The 22,659-nt window shown below is 45.7% G+C and overlaps 1 protein-coding gene across 1 annotated transcript in view; it reads right to left on the reverse strand.

Annotated features, from left to right (window-relative positions):
* Positions 1 to 1,531: 1,531 nt before the first annotated feature.
* LOC101467726 (neuronal membrane glycoprotein M6-a) overlaps positions 1,532 to 22,659 on the reverse strand; it is a 29,203-nt gene continuing 8,075 nt past the window's right edge. The window contains exons 2-7 of the mRNA XM_004538662.5: positions 12,635 to 12,827; positions 11,028 to 11,184; positions 10,048 to 10,201; positions 8,434 to 8,510; positions 8,289 to 8,354; positions 1,532 to 7,396 (exon numbers count right to left, since the gene is read on the reverse strand). Of these exons, the coding sequence (XP_004538719.1) occupies positions 7,244 to 7,396; positions 8,289 to 8,354; positions 8,434 to 8,510; positions 10,048 to 10,201; positions 11,028 to 11,184; positions 12,635 to 12,827 (800 nt within the window). The 3' untranslated portion in view covers positions 1,532 to 7,243. The remainder of the gene's footprint in view (positions 7,397 to 8,288; positions 8,355 to 8,433; positions 8,511 to 10,047; positions 10,202 to 11,027; positions 11,185 to 12,634; positions 12,828 to 22,659) is intronic.

Genomic DNA, 22,659 nt, shown 5'->3' on the forward strand with positions numbered 1-22,659 from the left:
GTAACATGCTGGGCAATCACAGGTGCACGCTCAGTGAGAGACTGAGATTACCCATAATGCACCACTGAACGACACAGGAAATCATTCCTGCACAACTCCATCTAATGCACAGCACAGTGCAGGAGTTGCAGTCTGCAGGACGTCCTCCACAGTGGAAATAACAAAGTTTCTCTGTAATAATCTGGATGTTTATAACTAACATATTTGTACATATTAGAAATATTTCTTGTATATTGTAAACTTTGTAATATACTGTATTATTTAATTAGTTCAGTGTGTTACTGTGTTTGTTGTTGTGACTGTGATCACAAAATTCTTTGCGGATTAATAAAATATTATGATTCTGATTTCATTTAAGTCACACGTTATACATTCATTTATTTCCTTTAAATTTAATCGACGTAACAACCTAAAGCAACAAAACCAGAAGCGTGAGGATGGGAGGGTGGAGACAGCCTGATGCACTGATGAACTTTGACCAGCAGGGGGGGATGTGCATCACGCACAGATAAAACAGGAAGCCATCACATGACGTGCTTAGACATGTACTTCACTTCTTTACCACAAGGCGGCACTGCTGGACTTTCCAACACTCCAACATGAACTGTAGACTTAATTTATGGTTAAACAGTGAAACAAAACCTGTGGATAAAATGTTTCGCTTTTAAATGACTTTTCTTTGACTCAGTTAATAGAAAAAGATTCACAACACAGGACAGCTTCATATGTGGCGGTGGAGGCGCCTAAAACTGTAGACTTGGATCTGTGTGCTCTGGACTGGTCGCACACCTGAGGGCGTCGAGGGGAAACATAGCCCTCTGTAACTTCAGCCTTTCTTTTTTAAATCAAATGTTCGTCACTTTGAGGTTATCTGCTCATCGTGTGCAGACGTGCTGCAGAGATGATCCGGTGACAGCTTTCTGTGACTGAAGCCGAACTAATGCGCGATAATCCTAAAAGAGGTTTTAGATGCAAAACCATCAGGTAATAATACAAAACGGAGGAAACATAAACGATGGTTTAGTCCTTGTTGCTTAGAAGACGTCAGCTGCTGACTGCTCAATGCCAGCCAGTTTTTTTGATGCTGTAATGCATAAATGTGACCACAAGATGGCGCTGTTACAGCCTTTATCAAGAAGGGCTTGGTCCTCGTGTTCAGTTAGGCCTTTAGAGTTTTCGTGTCCTCCCTGTGCCAGCCTGTTGTTTCCTTTCCTTGGATAAAGGCCTGCATGAAGCAGGTGACATCACGTGACTAGCTTTACCTTTGGTGTGAGGCCTTTGTGCATAAACGTCCTTCATAACTCTGATCAGATTTATTGTATCTATCACCAGAAATATGAATCACAGCAGCTTCCATCGTGGATGATGATCCGGCCGCGTGTGATAAAGCGTCTTTTATTCATCCTCTGCGCCACACGTTGGTCTGTTGATGTTTCATCACTCAGTGTGAGGATGACGTAACATCCTCATTATCCTTTTTTAATTATTTCTAATGACTTTGTGAGAGAAATGAAGACACAAACTCAGGATGTTCCCTTATTAACAAGTACACAAGTGTATTATTTCATTTTATTTATATATGCAAGCAAGTTTATGTCTTTACAAATAAAAAAGCCACTGTCTGCCCAAGCTGTTGGCACACATATGTACAAAGATGGAGGAGTGAATCAGATGAAGCCTGCTACTAAGCAACCAGAGTGAAGTACAAAAAGTCTAGCACACTATAGAGAAACAGAAAAAAACGACCTCCAACGTCCAAAATGTCCAACCTCACATAATGCATGAATCTGAAACACGCGATGATCAGTGGAAGGTCACGGACTGACATCATCAGCTGTTAGATCTGCGGCTCACTTCATGATGGACAAGAGGCACAGAGGGTCTGATCTCCCCCTGTGATTCAGAGCTGTGGGAACACGGCAAACCTCCTCACAGCGGGTTGGAACTCAGACGTCATGTCATTGAAACTCATGCTCGATCGCGCCGACGCGCTCGGGTTTCTGATCCCGCGCTCGGGATCCTGGAATGGTTCAGCCGCGGTCAGCGAGCAGACCGAGAGGACGCAGGATCAGAACGTGTCATCACACGCGTTCGTCTTTACATGTGGGTTAGACAGTCAGATGAGGAGACTTGAACGAATGGAGAGCGAGCTGCTCACGTCCTCCTCCACCCGACTACAACAGCGGGCTGAGCCTCTCGGGTCACCTGTCTCAGGTGTTTTGGTTTCATTTGGGCCAAATCTGTTCTGTGCCACACTGACAGCCGACAGTCTGGCTCCTTTCTTCTTCACCTTCAGACTGTGGACGACCAAAACTGCCATCATTCAGATTATTAAGTATTTCTGACAGTTTTGCATAAACTAACGTTTGAGTTTGCATCCGTGTTTGTGCACCGAACACAAGCCAAACTTAACACGACTGATTCGTTTGCCTCGCAGAGACCGACCTTGGTTCAGCGACCAGGAGGAGTCGGCGCACCGTCGCTGACCCAGAGACGATTCAGCGGTGCATTTGGTCACCTGGATGGTGACCGAAGGTAACACCCAGGTGAGCAGAATCAGCTCTCTGGGTCTTGCTTGCATAATGAAGCCGAAACACAGAAAGAACCAAAAGGGGAAATAAAGTAAACAGAGGACTAATTCCAAAAACAATTAAGCTAAGAAACCCTATTTTGTATAAATATTATTTTTGCATTAAAGACGTGTTTGTTAATTTATTCACGTCCTTTTTAACCAATGGCCGTTGTGGTCCTCCACATCCAGCAGCGCTGGAAGTTTGAATTCTGCGTTTCCGATCATTCGTCTGAAATCCACCACGGGCTCTGAAAGCGTCCGAGCCGTGCGTTTGCGAGGAGGGCGAGGAGGAGCACGTGAGCAGAGGTGGGTGCAGGGAAACGGGTGGCCAGAGCAATACATTACACCACATCTGCAAATCCGCTTTATTAGGATAAACAATACAGAACACCATAATCATATCACTGAAGACTTGCAATCATAAATTCATGCACTTGTATGCCGTAAATTGAATGGACTTGTTGTTTTTAACGTCTCGATTTTGTCAAACTGCTACAATATATTGCTCTGGTGGTAAACAACTGAGCAAGCAAGCTAGCTTAGCAACACCATTAGCAACAGGAACGGCAATACTGCACACGGAAAAGTGGAAAATAAAAACAGCAGAACAGCGCCAGTGGAAAAAAATGACTTTTTTTTGTCTTGTTTTAATCGTTAAAATTATGACCATTGAATGCATAACCATGCCACAAACAACAACTAGAGTCACTGTCTTTTTTATGTAGTATAAGATTATCTTCATTATTATGAATTCATTCGTTTTCATCATTGTTATTTCTTCAGGTTATAACCAATGCTGCAAGACTATACACGGGTCCCACAGTGGGGATCTCAATGCACTTACACACCAAGAATAAGAGAGAGAGCTCACGATGGTCAATAAGTGCACAAAAAACTATTTTTTCTTTTATCTGAGGTTAAAAACACTGACAAGACATCCATTGTCAGGCAATGAAATGATAGAATACTGTTACTGTAAAACTAGACCCTTAAAAATACTGACCGTGTGCAGCCGGGACACACCTGAACAGGACGCGAGTCCGGCGGAGGCGCCCCTCGATGACGCCGCGGTGCTTTTTGTACTTTGGTCAGCTGCAGTTACACGAAGCAGCGAGCACGGCTTGAGACGCTAACTTCTCTTTATGTCTGCTGTAAACGCAGACGCTCCCAACACGTCCTGATTGGATGGCGTCCCGTGAATGCTTCAGCCAATCAGCATCTGTGCTGTCTAACATCAAAGCTTTTATCTGAGTTTAAACCAATCAGCTTGCACACATTTTTTAAATAAGTGAAATTAGTTTTTTAGCATTAAGTTATAAGCAGTGTTGCCAACTTAGCGAATTTGTCGCTATGTTTAGCGAGTTTTCAGCGACTTTTTTTCTAAAAAGCGACTAGCGACAAATCTGGCGACTTTTTCCGGTGTTATTGGAGACTTATTTATGACGACTTTTTGACGTGAAAGCGCGTATCGCTCTTACTCTCAACAAGCAGCGGTGCTGCCGTGGGCACCTCACCCGTGCCAAAGCGCTCACGGGTGGAGGACAGTCCTCCCCCCGCTGCTATCAGGGCAGGAGACGTTCACACCTGTGCGTCCAAACGGCAAATGAATCGTGCATGAGCGAAGCCGCTGCTCCGCACTGACTGTAACGCAGTCAGTTCTTTTACTGTTATGCTGTTTTGTGGATCACAAGGTTTAAAACTACTTATAAACACACACAGACAGTAACTCCACCAGAGTGCCAATTTCGGGTCACTTTTGCCGGTCCAAGCCCGGGTAAAGGAGCAGGGTTGGAATTGTGACATTAAAAAACAATAATTGCTAAAAGAAATTTAATTTGTAGTTCTAAATAAACTCTAACTGCATTTAGGACGTTTTTTACTCACTTTATGTCTCTTCCACGATGTTATTTCTCTCTCCAACAACATAGGTTACAATTAGATTAGCATGACCAATTATGCAAATTGGACGATGACGTCATTTGTCAACTTCTAGCGACTTTTGGGACAGCCAATAGCGATTTTCCTTACTGAGGAGTTGGCAACACTGGTTATAAGGTCATTAAAGTATTTAAAACACACGAGCAGGACGTCGAGCCACAAAGCTGGCGGCAAACAACGTTTTCCACGTGCTGATTGGCTGAGGCAGATGGCGACCCAAAATAACTGTTTAGAGAGTCACAACAAATCAGGATGACCAACGTGTGAAGCCAGCGAATCTGGACTTTGGTCGTCGTGGTTATTGGAGCCGAGGCGCCGGTTTAAACCTTTTACTGCGGCTCGGGAGCGTCGAGGTGTAAGTGCAGCTGTGCGCGGGGAGCAGAGGATCAGGACATTGGGACTGAACCGCCGCCCCCTCCGGACTCTGTAACCCATAGGAAATCCTCCTCCCGGCTGCTCACCTCGACTGTTTCACATATATGTATATCTTTATACAGAGTTAACGTCGGTGCAGCGCTTTAGCACCGCCCACACGCGAAAGGAAAAGAGAAAAAAAACACATTTCTTTTTTCTAATTAAATGATTTCACATTTAAAAAGTTTCAAAGATTAAAAGTTGATAATAAAATAGTGAAATGTCATCGTGAAAAGTAAAGAGTTATGGCTCAGAGTGATGGCGGTGGTGGAGTGTGTGTGTGTGTGTGTGTGTGTGTGTGTGTGTGTGTGTGTGTGTGTGTGTGTGTGTGCCGGTAGTCTCATCAAATCAAACCATCATGTCATCATCTTCATCTCGCTCTCAGTCGTCTCTACTGGCAGATAGAGAGTCATCACCATCCTCGCCTGCACGCTTCTTCTTCTCTTGCTGAACACAGAACAAAGACCGAACAGCGTTTGGACCTGAGCCCACTGCGTTAGAAGGACGTCGAGCTTATTAAATGTGTTGACTGCATTTTTATCTGCTGATAAAACCTCGCGTGGTGAACTGCGACTGTGGAGAACTGGGAAGCTCCGCTGGTCCAGAATAACCCAGCAACCCGAGGAGAGCGTTACAGGACACGAGAGCAGCCGGCAACCACAGTCCAGCAGCTCAGCCCTGAACCATTAGCTTATTCGCTGGAATGTCGTTCCTCTTCCTCCGCCCTACAATCTGCTTCAGACACCACCACCTCCACCACCGCCAACACACAAACACTACCCAGAATTCCTGCCGATCCTCTGCCGCCGTCAGCCTGCGGTTGGTGTCGCTGATTTTTCTGACTCAACTTACAAATAACGTTTTGGTCGCATCAGGGCGTCGCCAAAGAACGCAAAACAGGAAGCATGAGAACAACGAATCGCTCGAGATGACTGGTGTATATGCTTGTGTGTGTGTGTGTGTGTGTGTGTGTGTGTGTGTGCAGAATCGCTGAAATACTGAATCATCACCTGGTAATGTTACAGCCCCCCCCGTTTAAATACCCCGGTGCTAAAATCACACAGAAAGAATCCGAATAAAAATGTGGCAAAATCCCTGAAAAGTGAGAAAACGTTACGTAACAGACGGATGAGATGATGACTAAAAGACTTTGTGCTGCTAAGATGTGCTGTTTCTCAGGACGAATCACAAGTTTTTACAATCAGGGGACGAAGAGGGGGGGAGGAGGGAGCCCCGTTTCACTAGCTGCACCCCCGCTGCCACCGTGCGTGCTGTCAGCCTCAGAATAAAAAGAAGAATACGATACGCAGAAATAGAGACGCATTGAGAGAATTTGGTTGTGTTCGTGACATCGATTCTTCTGCGATCATCGGCGCTCCGCAATTAACGGGTAAAATCTCTCCTGCAGGTCGTCGTGATCGGCCCGTGGTTATGGTTGAAAACAATATAACCGAAGCTCGAGCTCAACGCTAACCTCAGGCGGGTCTCCGACCATCTGCTGGATGTTAACCAATCCAGTGCTTTTGTTTCCAAAACCCCGCCCCACCCCCCACCGCCGCAAACGACCACACGAGAAACTACGAAACAACTAATGAAACTGGGCTCAATGTGAAGAGGTCAGAGGTCAGGGAGGGAGAAAGGAGGGGGTGGGGGGAGTTGGCAAAGCTACCCATTTGTACCCGGGAGGCACAAATTTCCTCGGGGACCTTATTTCTCTGTGACACCATCATCATAGCGTGGCGAACGACACAACACAGCATGACACCACCAAACAACACCGACCATTCAGTCACATCTACATGTCTCCATGTGTGTGTGTGTGTGTGTGTGTGTGTGTGTGTGTGTGTGTTGACGATGAGCTCACGGACGCCGTCCTCATGCGTCTGCTGTAGATCGTTGCTGTTTGGAGTCTTTAGGCGATCAGATTGAAATAATTCTCCTTCTTTGGGTTCGTCCGCGGTGATTTTTGGCATTTCCTCGTTACGCTGGTTTGTGTTATGCAGTGAGAACTTTTGTTTGTGCAGCATTTTACTCTGAAAGGCCTGAAAACTCACACCATCACATTCAGAAACCTTCAGACTAAAATGTCTGACCGCTTTATGTTCGGTGAATCTGGACGATTTATCGTGTTAAACTTGGAGCAGACCAGCAATGATCAGAGCTGAGGATGAGGAGGGCGTCGGTGATCTCATGGGTTTCTTATCCTCTAATTTCTGCCTACTCGTGTCTGTAAATTTGTTTGAATGAATCTTTTTCACCCGTGTGTGCGTGTGTGTCTGACAGGTAAGTGTGTGTGTGTCGTTCCTCGTGGCGGCGTGTTTATGTGTAGGCATTGAGGCGTTCTTTGGAGCGTGTAGAGTGGATGTCGTGCAGCTCCTGCTCCTCCTTCGACTTGATGTCCTCGTACTTCTGCATCCGACTGGCGTCCTTCAGGTAGCCCCAGTTAGCGGCTAGAGCCATCAGGAAGTGCACCTGAGGGGAAACGCAGGAGACTGATCAAACATCACCGACTCGTCCGCTGCACGCTGACGCTGCAGACAGATTGAGCGGCTTATCTGGGATCAGCTGGTTTGGACTGTTCCTACACCATCACATCAGTGCTGCAGGAAAAGGAGGGGGAGGCCAGATGAGGGGGTCACATGTCGCCTTTAAAGGCAGAAGGAGGACAGGATGTGTTTACCTTGTTTCTGCCACTCAGGGCTAAAAACAGCAGCTGTATGTTTTTAACAGGTTTACTTGAATTTAATAGAGGAAGTGCACATGTAGTCACCTTCCTGGAGCAAACACAGGTACAGCCCTGAACACGGGTCGAGTCTAATGCCGTTAATCCCACACTGTGCACACGAGCCGCTCCCTCTGGCGGCCCCTAGTGTTAAAGCACGGCGCAGCAACTCACTGCTGTTGCTGTGCCGTGTGTGTGATATACTCTTCATTTTAGCATTTTAGCATTCACATGCAGCACCACGCGGTTTCATCCCCTTCAGTAAGTTGACAAATGAAACGTCCCTCACGCTGCTTCCTGCCGCACAACAGATTTGTGTGTGTGGACGAGTGCCAGTGCTTTGGTTCTTGTACAGATCTGCGCACGGGAAAGATCGGAGATTATTCAGAAAGGCTCAGGTTTGTGAATGTGTGCTTGGAGCGAGGATGGAAGGACGTGAGCGTCTCCACGCCTCGGATCTGGAGACGCCGGTGACTCACCGCCTGTCTCACTGCAGACGTGCAGGACTGGATTTTACACTCTGACTCTTTTGTCTCCCTGTCTGCAGGGACGATGTCTGTTTCCTTCGTTTGCACCAATCATTAAAAACCATAATGGCAGAACAAATTATAACCAATCAGATATGAGAATGATGGTTCTTACCATGGCGATGACAGCAGCTCCTGCTCCTGCTAGTGCGCACACGAACAGGTGGAAGGTCAAGTCCAGCTGCAACACAACATACGCATGATGCGGTGGATTTGTGCTGACGGGTTATCACGTGTACGTGTTTTTGCTGCGTTCTCACCTCGTTGGATTCGCACATCTTGACGAACTTCTCGGACTGCGTGCACAACTTCCTCTCCTCGGAGATGGTCACCGCTCCTGAGAAGCACAAACGCTCTGTTAGCCTCTCCTCGTCCTCTGTGGTTGATGAAGGAACCGGGGAATCTCTGCCTATCGCAGCGCTCGGACGGTCCCTGCGTTTCTTTAATTAAAGCTGACCAAGATCAACGCTTCCCCGCTCCTGGACTGTCGGCCGCTGGGAACGGCCTTGAAGTAATCACAGTCCAGAGCGCAGCGCCTCGTGAACCAGGAGTTCATCTTTAATGTTTTTCCTCCTGAGAAATCTTCATTAGTTTGCTGACTGAGGCCTGCTGCAGTCTAAATGTTGAACAGCAGATGGCAGCGCAGTGAGCGAGCGCACACAAGGCCTCTGGTGGTGCCTTTTGTTTTAATGTAGGCATCCTGAGAACAACATGGTGGGCAGTGCTGCATCGTGCACACAGTAATGTGCAGCATCCACCAGCTGAAGTCTGTCTGTGTGAACATTTAAGGAGGTTTTGAGCTAAGTCGTGCTAACATGCTGTTTGGAAAGACAGGTGATGATAATCAGGCAGAAAAATAATCTGCATAAAGAACCCAGACAGCTGGCACCTCTGGGCCTAACCGGGCCAACTTCTGGCACCTTACATGCCGAATGACATCTGACATTGTACTGATTTAAGGTGGAGCCGTGGCTCCTGAGTGAATGCAGGCAGCGACACCCAGAGACAAACATGTCCCGTTACTGCTTCCTGACATTTCTGTGATCTGTTCTCAGGATGTCTGAAGAGAGCCAGACCGCCGTCGCTGCTGTTATTCAGTCACACCCACATTTCACACAGGCTCAGCTGTCTAACCCCTCAAACACATGTTCAGGACTTCATCAAACACCAGAAACACCGACCGACAGGCCGAGCTCGGACGTTTTCTGTCATTAATGAATTTGCAGATATTTCAGATCAATGTTTTTCCTCTCGAGCGTCCGATTCTCGGATGTCGTTGCAGCGCCTGGAAGGCTTTGCAGCTTTCTGCTGGTATTTGGCACTTCTTCTGCACACGCACAGGTTTTTCCATGATATGTGCCAGTTTGGTGTTTTGGTGAGTCACCATTAACCTGCCTGCTCTAAGCAGTGATCGGGTGATCCAGGATCTTACTTTTAATCACAGAACAAAGAACAGGCTGAGTTAAAAATCTGAACAGCAGCGTATGAAGAAGATTTCCAGTCTGCTAAATCCAACAAAGTGAAGGAAAAGATGTTCCACACATAAATTAGAGGTGCACGGATCAATGGGAGGGGCCGGTCTGAGCTCGGAGCAGCAGCACGGAGAAATTACAGTCATTTGTTTAAAGGCAGCTGAGCTCATCAAGCTGAACTCGTCAGTCTTCCTGTTTACAGCATCTCACATAAACTGCATCAAACTGGGAAAACCAGTCCTCCTTGTTTAACTCAAACTCAGAAAATGCGTTGTGCAAAGCCTGCAGAGGTCTAACCACAAAGAAACGAAATTCTTTTGTAAGTTAGAAATGTAGCTGTTCATGATTGGAAGTTCATTTAACATCAGGGTGCAAAGAGCAAAGGGTCCAAAGTCTGCGTACCAAACTGACGCAGGTCCAGGCAGAGGTTGGTTCCCTCCACCGAGCTGGTGTTCTGACACATGGACCAAACGTTGAAGTACATGAAGACCGGCAGGCTGGTGAATGCTGTCACCCCGAGCCACACCAGGAAGAACAGGTAGGCCAGGAACATCAGCTGCAAACACAGGCACACGTTAGTCTCGCACTGCTGTGCATCGCGTTCAGCAGAGCTCACAAAAGTCTTTATTCAGGTTGGACTAAAAAAAGTGCAAAATGCACATTCGTCTTCATCAGCCGCAGAGCTGAGTGGCTGCACTGACGCATGCACGCCACTCTAATATCTGTCACAGTTTCCAGATGTAGCTGACTAGACGAATACAAACCTCAGAAACCAACAGTACTTTTGTGATGAACATGATGAACATGACTGTGCTGTTTACTGCAAACATTTATTTGCAGGAAACGTTAAAGTGCCACAACGACATCACTTAAGTTATAAGTTATAAAGTTTGTGCAAATAAGTGTTTGATCCAGATAAAAGCAACTGTAGATGTTTAAAAAGGGCCGTAATCACTGTGTGTGTGTCTGTGTGTATGTATGTGTGTGTGTGTGCGTGCGTGCATGCGTGTGTGTGTGTGTGTCTGTGTGTATGTATGTGTGTGTGTGTGCGTGCGTGCGTGCATGCGTGTGTGTGTGTGTGTCTGTGTGTATGTATGTGTGTGTGTGTGCGTGCGTGTGTGTGTAAAACAACTTTAATGTCAATAATGGTCAATATGAATCATACTACTCTGCACATCCAAGTAAATATCAGTGATGCTGACCTTTTGCGGTCATTTATGGTCATGTGACATCAAGCTAATTATTGGCCCTCATTAGCAAAGTGGAGTTTGTATAAAATAGGAAAGGGTCACCACGTCTATCCTTCCAGCAGCTTCTTTGTTTAAATTAACACTAACTTAAACACAAATATGTCTTGACGAGTTTTAGAAGTTTTGACTCACGAATGCAGTAAGGCAGCGTCCGCAGGCAGTGATCTTGAACTCTCCGTAGAGATCGCGGATGGCTCCGGTGGTGAAAAAGCCCTCCACCAGCAGCAGCACTCCAAACACAAAGAATCCAGCTGCAAGGCCATAAATTATGTACTTCAGGATGTCGATGCTGCGGAGAGGACACACATCACAGCGTCGCTAATTAATGACTGCTTATTTATTTTCATGCTTCGAGTGCTCTTCAGACTTCTTCAGCTAAATCACCACGAGGAACTGCCAGAAACCAGAGAATCATGGAGGATTTATTCACATTAAAAATGTAAGTGGTGTAAATGTAGCCATTCCTAATTTTATCTTTATTTTCTCGTGTGTCTGTTTACATTTTTTAAAAAAAAAACATTGAAGAGCCAAAAACTGCAGTTCCAGTAGTGTCCACTAGAAGCTCCAGCAGTGAGTCGGTCTCTACACTGTTAAAAGGTTACAGCAGAAATAATCATGTTTACAGACGGCATGACTGCATGCACGGTTAGGGGCGTGGTCTCTTTGATTGACAGGTGGATGGCAACGATGATGTGAATGAAACACTTTTAATAATAATGAAGCAACAGGCTAGCCCAGAGGCTACGAGCTAGCTCAAAGGCTGCAGGTTGGAGACCACGTAATAAAGGAAGAGGTGCGGGTTCCCGGGCCTGGAGGGGCGGGGTAAGAAACTAGAACAAACAACTGTGTGGGCCAACAAGGGATTTATAGCTGTATAGCAGGAAGGGGCGTGGCCTGAACTTGAGACAAACTGTGCCCAATAATACAGTTTCTTGTGCTGTAAATAGCCTACGCTCCATTTCTGGTGAGTGAAGTTTTAGAATTTTATTTTGGATATTACTAGCGATGGGATGTCTGTGAAGGTTCTCAGTCCTCCAGGTCATCGTAGTCAAAGGAGCTTGCAAAGGAAAGCGTCTGGACTTCTTTAAGTTGCTTGAAGACGTTTCACCTCTCATCCGAGAAGCTTCTTCAGTTCTAAGGTCAAATGGTGGAGAGTCCCAGATTTAAACCTAGTGGGAGTGTCCCCCCACAGAGGGACAAAAGGACCCCCTGATGATCCTCTAATCGCCTGAGCCAAGGTGTGAAACTGGGTGTGGGTCCCAATCAGCCAGAGTTTCGGGTGTGTTCATTGTGAAACCTGGCCCCACCTTATCATGCGAATTCCTGAGGTCAGATGGCCCAGGATGTGAGTGGGCGTTAAGGCGTCTGGGGAGGGATCTCAAAACTGGATTATAGATGGCAGAGAGTTAGTGTCGTAAACCCCGCCTCTGTTCAAAGATGGTCGCTCACAGTGGACATAGATGTTTCTTTCACTCCTCTTTCAAACCATCTGTCCTCTCTGTCCAAAATGTGAACATTGGCATCCTCGAAAGAGCAAGCTCCTTTGACTATCGATGGGATGCACCAATAAGGACCCATTATCAATTAGAAAAAAAGAGAAAACACTGAAACCAATGGCTGCGTTCATCTTTTATATACAGGCTATGCACTTCAGTTGACTTCAGCTCGTTCTGTTTGGGGTTTGTGATTATTAAGAGTGATTATTAATACTCCGTACAGAGAAAAGATGAAACACTTACATGGTGAACACATCCAGAGTGTCTCCCGGGGCTCTAATGACTTCAAAGTAGTTCTGGAGGATGGTGACGGTGCCGCTCAAAGCCTCGTGGCCACACCCACAGAACAAGGCCACGCCCATGTAGAGGAGGATGGTGGCGATGAGCGACGCCCAGGGCAGGCTGCCCACACATCGCTCGCAGCACTCCTTACAGCCTGAGACAGAGACAGAAACCGTGAGTCTGACTGCAGTTCGACAAATTCTATATGACGATGATGAAAGCAAAGGAGAAGACACGGGGCGGGGTTATGAGGAACGATGGTAAATTCAAGTTTTTTTACTGAGTTTGAATGAGTCACTCACCAAAATGGGTTTTTGTTTGAGTCACTGAGTCAGTTGACCAGAGAGTGCAAAAAATTTACATTTTCATTCAAACTTAATTTGTTTCTATTTTCATGTAAATCCTACTGCTAAGATGAGTGATTGAAAAAGAAAAACAACTATTTTTATAGCGCAAAAAAGAGCAAAAAAAAAAAATTAAGATTCTTAAAGGGAACATTTATTTTATTAGTATTTTCCTCAAATGTGTGGTGAATGAGTGGTCACGTCCAAATTCATGGTCTGCATCCTCATGAGGATGCGTTTGTAGGCCGATTACGTCACAGTGATGTGACGAAGGCTGTCCAAATTCGTAGACTCCTCCGAATGCGGCCAACAAATTCCCCAGATTTGAAGGATGGGTCGGGTGTGTCCTTCGTGGCTGATTAAACAGAAGTGTGAGACAATCAAGAATTTACGCCAATGTTCTTTTATATTTTAGATAGCAAGGAGCAGACGGCTGAGTTTATTAAACTCCACCGAGACAGCGGTGACGCAAATCTGAAGGCTAGACCGTCCAATTCCATAGCCGTTTACTTCCGGCCTACCCGACCTTCTGAGGACCCGGCCCACCTAGACCGCGAAGGACGGGTCCTCAGGAGGATGCAGCCCATGAATTTGGACATGACTAGTGAGTGAGTGAGTGATTCGTTCATTCTACGATTCAGCACAGGAAGGGGGGTGAGTAACTCAAATGTGCTGTTAGCATGTTAGCAGAGCGATGCTACTGTGAATTGAGGAGCTATCCGGTTTTTGGGCCTTTCTCAATGTGCGTACTTGTGCGTACTTGCGTTGTCGTGTACTCGTGATACGTCATCAGTCGGAGACCAAGTACTGCTCCAATTCGAAGTACGCATCAAGCCGAGAACGCAAAAAAGTCCCGGATGTGTTCTCGCTCCGCCCGTTTTATTGAGCATGCATTGGTGGTGACTTGTGTGGACTTGGTACAGCTAAATATCCCAGAATGCATTTCGTCCAAAACTCAAACGCAGCAATGGCGGACGAGCGGGGCTAAAAACTTTTAAATATTACTCTTTCTGGGTCACAAAATAAACTTTTAAGTTATTTTCAAGCGAGAATGTAGCTGTGTAAACTTCAAATATCTGCTCGATTTATCAAGATGTCATATATTTCCAAACGCACTCCGACGTTTTCGGAGACGTCTGTGACCCACCAGCTCCATAGCAGACAGCGAGGTCGAGGATCATTAGAGCCGGCGAGAACAGCGGACTGCCGGCACATCGTTTCCAACCCCCCCGCGGTCTTTTCGCTACTCAGGTTAAACAAACCCCAAACCCCAGCAGCTGTCTATTGTATTGAGTGTCCACTAAAATAAAAGCGTTCTAACATCTCATCTGCTTGTTTTTATTAAGGTATGTACACGTATGTACATGTACACTATTTTTATTAATAGGTTAAACATGATATATAAGTCGCTTAGATCACTTCTAAATGTTAATGTTTGGTTTATTTCAGTGTTTTATTTGTTCCTGAGTAAACCGGTTTGGCTGTGATTAAAGTTAAGCTTCATAACATATTACTCACAGTTAAATTAAGAGGGGACGGCAGTAAAAACTCCGGACCTGTGACATCATCAAGTACGCTGGTGTTCCAATTGTACAAATCGCGAGTCCGTACTCGCGTGCGTTCTCGGTGAGTACGGACTCGCGTACTTGAGAATTGAGAAAGGGCCTTTAAGTCTGACGTCATTAGTCGCGTCCGGGTTCTAAACTCCGCTGCAGGTCCCAAAGTCAAACGATCACTACAGCATTACTGAGAGTTGAAAAACTGTCTAAATTCTTTCATCTGTAATAAAATGATCAGCGTTGCTGCTTTACCAGGTGTAACGATTAAGTTTAACATCCAGGCATCCATGAAAACAGGATTTATTAAATTTAATGGAGTTAGAAGTTAGCAGGAAGTTAGCGGAAGTTAGATCACTAGTTTCGCTAGTTAGCTAAGCATGATATAGCATGTTCTGACTGAGAGATTTATGAAAAAATTCAAACGTACAGCTCTGCTATCACTTCCAACATAAATGAAGACAGAAAACTAAACAGCAGTGATGTTTGTAGGGTTACTGAAGTTGGGCTAGCTGGTATATAATGATGTGCTACGTGATCGCTAGCGACACAGCTATGTTAGCATAACATTAGCACAGTGAAGCTGGAGGATGAACGCTAACTTCTTTCCACTTGATAAAGTTAACGTGAGGGTTCCTGATGGTTAGAGACAAATGCAATCGCATGGCAGGATGTAGTTGCATCGGAATCTTTAAAAACTGAGCTTTAAAATGATTAGCAGTAATAAAAACCGAGAGAGGCCGACATTGATCACTGACTGTTTTTATGGGCTTGTTGAGATGAAATAGAACAAGTTACAAAGCATTAAAACATGTTTAAAGCACAATAGCCCTATGAAACGCAAGGTAGTTTGGGCCCTGAAGCAGGATTCAGCATGTCATCACTTAAAGACCGGATTGTCTTGATGTGAGCTTCTACTCAGGGTTTTTTCTTCCAGTTCAGAACAGAAATGTTTCTGTTAAGAAACTGGCTGTTGTTCCCCCCCACACACACAATTTTAATTATAAGCTAGATATATTTCTACTAATGAAATTAGTTTGCTAACAGCAACAGGAATGAGTCAGTTGGGCTTGTGAATCATGATTCACGAGTCAGTAAAGTGATTCTCGAGTATTGAACGATTCGTTCATGATTCGCACATCACTAGTTATCAGCACACAGACGGCGGTAAAACGAGCATGTGCACCGCCGGGTTGGTCATTACATGGAGCAGCACGTGCAAAGTCACAACATAAAGTTTTACATTTGAGTGCAGAAACCAAAACTCCCAGTTTGCTCCGTGAATGTTGGCCTACAGGAAATAATGCGGATGCAATAACTTTCATTTGACGTTCCTAAAAAATGACTCCTTTAAATACCGAAGAGCAAAAATGAAAATTTTAAAAGCTCGTGAAGAAGGGAAAACCGAGCAGAGATCAATGTAGCGACGGCCGTGGCTCTTCCTCCTCCGAGAGCAGGAGATGAAACGTGATGCCTAAATGCCTCCTGAAGGGTTTTATTAGCTGTGAGTGTTTTAATGACCAGTTTGATGTAGCTTTAAATGATCCGGTTGATTAGCAGCTCTTACCTCCTCATGGACAATAAGCCTCATCGACAGACAAACAATGTGTCACGCAGTCAGTTAAACTGACACAATGCAAGAGCAGCTGCACATATAAACTGACATTCACTTGGCTTCTTCCCCACAATCAGCTGAATTCAATGCAATACATTTTAAATATTGGCTCAAAATAACCTTCCTACAACACAGGAGCAGACAGAGAGCTCCATTCATAAAGGAAATGCTCCCTTATTAAAAAACTGGATTAAATCTGAGCTAATTATACTTTTTCCTGTGAAAACGTCCTGAAGTACATTTATTTCAGTACTAACGGCACCACAAACATTCTCACTCCTGGTGTGAGGATTTTAAACACACATGACTTTCTTGGTCTCCTATTGGACCTTTGGTTGGTTTCTTTGGGGAATCGTAGGTTATTCTTCAGTGAACTTTGCAATGAAAGCATGCAAAGTGAAGGTTGTAACCTCTTTGTGAATCATTTGGTCTTAGCAGCACAAATGCCTAACTTATATATTGTATTTGAGGAAAACAAGACTGGAGCACCTTAACCCGCTCCTCCTCGTCCTCGTCCATGCTAACACTCCTGCTGAGTCTTTTGCAGTGAGAGGTTACTTCTGATCACTCTGCCTGTTGTCCAGAGCCATTCTCCTGTGCTTGGAATGATTAAGTAGAGCTTTCCACCTGCCACATTATGTAATTGTGCAGTAGCTGCGAATGATGCACCAACAATTCGGCTATTTTCAAATGACTCATTTGTGTGGCTGCCAGATAAACAGTGATCTTTCCTCTCTGAGAAGCTTTTCAGTGCAGAAATAATGGCAGTAACGCAACGACGGAAGGCAGCAGAACAACATCTTTCCCTGCTGGACTTCTTCCACCGTTTAACGCAAACATCTACATTTCCTCCCTGGTGTAGTTTAGCTCATCTGTCTTGCACACATGTAGAAGCAGGAGAGGAGTATTCGAGTACACGATGACTCACTGGGTTGTTGTCAGTGGTGACACTACAGCTGATGGGTGAAATCACTGTAGACGTGTTTTATGCTGCAGATCGCTTAAAGCTCGTCAGCACAGGAGGTGCAGCATAAGCAGCTCATTAGCAGGAGGTGTTCGGGCTCAGTAATCAGGATCCAGTGTTCAGTTCTGTCTTTCAGGAGCGACCCACGATCACATGATCACAGCAGGGGGACAGATTAAAAGCCAGTGATGGCTGCTTTATGTGCACAGAGAAGAGAAGACACTTCAGGAACTTCAAAATAAAATAATAATGCAAATAAATACATAAATAAAATATAATTTCAGATTAAAACCAGTTTGTTTGAGATCAGATTTCAGATTGTAATGTAGACACACTTTTAAAGGTTCTACAAAATGTTTCCAGGGTGGAACCAATGTTCAATCTGTTGTTTAGGATTGACGATATTTTCAGTTACATGCCACAGTCAGTAGAGGGCAGCATTTCCCTTTCTCAGTGGGTGGCAGTTTTCCCAGTGTGTGGGTGAAGAGGGGGTACGGCAAGGTGTGTTTTTATTAACCCCTTCAAGTTAATGCGATCAATGAGATGCGCAATTTGTGCTTTATGTGTTGGTGTGGAAACAAGATGTTTATTTGTGACAGAGCTGTCGAGTGTTGGTCAGTGCAGTGCAGAATGTGTCGACATTTTGTACGGTCTCGCAGCATAGTTGGCGGCACCTGCATCCAATAAATGCCAGTAGGAATCAAGAACGCCATTTTTCAACCTGGAGGTAATTACGGTTACCATCACAGAACACACACTGTGCTGTGCTCCAGTCCCAGAAGTCTGAGCTGCCGTTTCAGGGTTTGTTTCTGAGAACCAGTGAGCAGGTCTGTGCGGCAGTCTGAGGATCACCCAGTCAGCATGATCTGTACTCCATCCTCAGGTGGAGCACCAAGCATCCATCACGGTGACACACAAAATTTACACATGTGACGCTTCAGAACAGAGCCTCACAACCTGGGAAGTGGCTCCATCATTTATCTACAGTCTGTGGTAGCGGTGTGTTTTTCTTTGACTGACAGTTGTCTGGCTGTGATGTCACAGCCTGCGCGTCCTCCATCAGCCCCACCCAGTTACTTCACCCTCCACTCAGATTACGAGGAATTTCAATTCAAGCAAACTGGACAAAATCAGTCTCACACACACACACACACACACAGACACACACACACAACAGGGGGTGACAAAGAAAAGTGGTGTGTGTGTGTGAGTGAGTGAGTGAGTCATCATGCTGCTCAGGTTTAATTGACCACCCTTGTTGCCATGCCAACTGGGGTGTGGCAGGAGCCTGCTGACCCACTTTGCCTGTAGCGTTGTCATGGCAACAGCGCAGCACTGTGAGGGCTACAGTCTCACTAATGCATACTGTCTCTCTCTCACACACACACACACACACACACACACACACACACACACACACACACACAGCATGTTTTTCATCACATCGTTTTGAGGAAAACGTTGACGTTGACTGCAGATTTTGCATGTTTCTCTGCAACAACGTGAGCCGCCAACGAAGGAACAAACATGGCGGCTCTGCCAGCAGGAAGGTACCATTTTGCTGCGCTGACTCCATTTAACAAAACGTCCCCGTGCAGCTGAGTCGGCTCGTGGCTCTGAGTCTCACACACACATTCATGCATGTTTGAGCTGTGAGGCAGATGGAGCTGCGCGTGCACGCACGCACGCACACACACACACACACACACACACACACACACACACACACACACACAGCTTGATAATATAAATGTGCTGTGAAGCTGTTTCTGCAGTATGTTGCTGTCTGAGTGTTTTCATTATCAGCACATATCTGTGTGTGTGAGGCTGAGTGTGTGTCCTGAATTTGAGCCATGTTATAATCCCGTCATATTTCCATATTTGGGCTTTAAACGCAGGAAAGACCCAGTGACCTGGTAAAAACCGGGACAGACTGTGTGCTGCATCTCTCTGTGTGTGTTTTCTTTGTTTAGGAGGAGCTTATTTTTTTAGATGATCGCAGGAATCCATTTGCTGTTCCACTGCAGATCAGTGCTGATCATCAGCCTCATAATCCTGCGGGACAAACACACACTGTACCTCTAACATGTTCACGATAGAAACAAAACAATCAGATCTGACTCTTTATTGAATTGATATTTGGACCGTAAACTGTGACCGTGTGACTGAATAAATCTTTTCCAGTACAACATATTTCCCTGTAAACCTGTTGAAGAACTTGCACTGGATTTGCCAAACTTGTAGGGATGTACTGAGTGTAGGTTCTGCTTATGTTGCTGCTTTAGTGGTTTTGTGGCAGTTTAAAGTTAGATTTCTATCTATGAGCATGAGGCTGAGAGATACCAACTAGATACAGTCGGGCCCACCTCAAAGAACTGCTTGGGCTCTGGAACCAGTCTCTTGGAGAGGGGCTGGACTCTGTCCCAGTGTGGAGTTGCCCTCCGTGAGTGGCGGCGGGTGGGTATCTGGGTGCTGTATCTCCTCGACTGTCTGCCTGTATACTGGGGTGTTTCCTGGTGGACAAGAGCGTTCCTTCCCTTTGCCTTTGGGTCGGGGAACAGGTCCTGACTTTCATCTGGACGCTGAATGATAGTTCAGAGTACCGAGCCTTCATGGGATCACTGAGTGGGGTCCCTGTGGATGCTTCATCTAGTGACACTGTCGTCTTACCGGGAGACTTCATTGCTTACTTTGGCGACCACAGTGAGACCTGGAGGGGCACGGTTGGAAGGAACAACCTGCCTCATCTGAACCCGAGCTGTGTTCTGTTATTGGACTTCCACCATAATGAACACAATGTGTGTGTACGTTTTATCAGGTGACCATGAGGACATGGAATAAGAGTTTTGGTCTGCCTCAAAGCATTTCTGTTAAACCATCAGACAACTCAGGAGGGGAAAGTGGTGCTCTACCCGCACAGTGTGCAGTGGTGGTGGGGTGCTGCTGTTTTCAGCTGAAGATAATCCCACTGGCATGGCATCCGTACAGGAATCAGAATCTGGGGATGGGGGAGATGGCTCACCTACCTCTTGGGGTGAGGTCACTGAGGCAGTTAAACATCTCCTTGGTGGCAGGGCCCCTGAGTGGATAAGGTTTGCCCTGAGTTCCTAAAGGCTATGGATACTGTAGGGCTGTCTTGTGTGATGCGCTTCTGCAACATCGTTTGGAGATGTGGGGTGGTAGTTCTGGATTGGATGGGGTGTCACACTCAGCCTCCCTGGGAAAGTCTACGCCAGGGTGCTGGAAAGGAAAGTTCATCCGTTAGCCGAACCTCGGATGCAGGAGGAACAATGAGGTTTCGGTCCTGGTCGTGGAACACTGGACCAACTCTACTGTCTTGAGGATATTTCAGGGTGTGTGGGAGTTTGCCCAACCAGTCTACTTGTGTTTTGACTTTGACAAGGCATTCGACCGTGTCCCTCTGAGTGTCCCTCTGAGTGTCCGGGGGGGGGGGGGGGGGGGGGGGGGGCTGTATAGCTATTGTAAGAGCTTGCGCTGCAATGCCAGCAGTAAGCAGTAAGTGTTGAACTCCACCAGGGGTTCTGTGTGGTGGATGATGGCTTCCACTTGAGTGATCTCAGAATCTCATCTCTGCTTATCACAGATGATGTGGTTCTGTTGGCTTCATCAGGTGACGGCCCCAGCTCAAACTGGAGAACGTTCCCAGCCGAGTGTGAAGTGGTGGGAATGGGAATCAGCACCTTGAAGCCTGAGGCCATGGTCCTCAGCTGTTAAAGGGTGGAGTTCCCACTCAAAGATGAGTTCCTGCCCCAAGTGGAGGAGTTTAAGTATCTCGGGATCTTGTTCACAGATCGACAGACGGATTATTGCTGTGTCTGCAATGATGTGGAGACTGTACCAGTCCATCGTGGTGAAGAGAGAGCTGAGAACAACAGCGTAGTTGATTGTTGATTTACCAGTCAGGCCTCACCTGATGTCACGAGCTCTTCGTAGTGACAAAAAGAACAAGATCGTGGATAAAAGGGGCAGAATCAAGTTTCTACGAAGGGTGGCTGGCCTCTTTCTAAGAGATAGGGTGAGAAGTTCAGCCATCTGGGAGGGGCTCAGAGTAGAGCCACCGCTCCTCCACATCGATAGGAGCCAGTTGAGGTGGTTCAGGCATCTGACAAGGATGCCTCCTGGGCGCCTCCTGGGTGAGGTGTTGTGGGTATTCCCCACCAGGAGGAGGCCCCGGGGCAGACCCAGAACACGCTGGAGGGATTATGTCTGTCGGCTGGCCTGGCCTTCTCTGCTTAGGCTGCTGCCCCCGCGATCCGGCCCCGGATAAACAGAAAAAGATGGATGGATGGCCTTATTAACATTAAGTTGATATCACCATCTTGATACTATGTGAACTTACATTTGCAGAAAACCATGAACGTACATAAATTAAATGACCAGAACTAATTTTTAATTATTCTTCATTAATTTTTTTGTAGTTCTGTTTGTAATAAATGAGGTTATTTCCATGTTCAGTGTTTCCCTGGCCAATTTCAGCTCTGTTCAGTTCAATTTTGTTTATATAGCAGCACTCAGAGTTAACCCGAGGCTCATTTGAACGTAAGACCCTAAAAAGACTAAATTGGGGCCAAGTATGTGTTATGTAATATTCTTGAAGATAACTAAATATTAATCAAACTACGAATGCATTTTAACTGCGTTGTTACATTGTTTCACTGATTATTAGTTCAATGAAATTAGTTTCATTCATTTTATAAAAGCAAAAACCAAAAGCATTTGCTGCTTCCATGTTCTTAAATGTGTGATTTTATTATTTTCTTTCTGATATATTCTGGTTTAATCCCAAAAAGTGGATTCTGTTCATCTGGATGCAGCATTACATCCAGATGAACAGAATCCACTTTTTGGGACTTCCTTACCTGGATGATTGAGCGTGCATCAACACATTCATGTTTAATCTCTAATAAGCAGTATTTGTAGAAAAGAGACAAACATTATGGTGCCAATAATAATATTGGATTATTGTGGGGTCTACCGTACAATATTAAAGCTGCATTACCTGCGTTGCAAAGGTGACCCGAGGAGGTGCGTCATGCTTTCTATTGAGATGCATTAGCTTCAGGGTTATGGTAAATGGATTCTTATGTGGCGCTCTACACAACGTGCCACATTCACCCAATCACACAAGCACTTTCTTCCAAGTCTTTTAGTGCTTCCTAGCTAACATTCATACTTCGTGCAAAACTTGGGGTTAGTATCTTGCTCAAGGATACTTGGCATGCAGACTGGAGGAGCCAGGGATCGAACCACCAACCTCCAGATCAGTAGATGACCTGACTCCACCTCCTGAGCTACACCCACTTCATCCCACCCCAGGTCATCTATCATCAGCTCTCGTGTGTCAGAAATTTAAAGTTTTCTTCCCTTTTTAAAATGTTTCTGAACGAGTTGTGGCCATGCTCCCGAAATAACTTCACACATGACAATTAAAGACCTCAGGATGGTGGATCCTGAGGTAAATGGTAAATGGTCTGTATTTATATAGC

This window comes from Maylandia zebra, linkage group LG6 (genome assembly GCF_041146795.1).
Source record: "Maylandia zebra isolate NMK-2024a linkage group LG6, Mzebra_GT3a, whole genome shotgun sequence".
In the NCBI taxonomy this organism is placed as follows: Eukaryota; Metazoa; Chordata; class Actinopteri; order Cichliformes; family Cichlidae; genus Maylandia; species Maylandia zebra.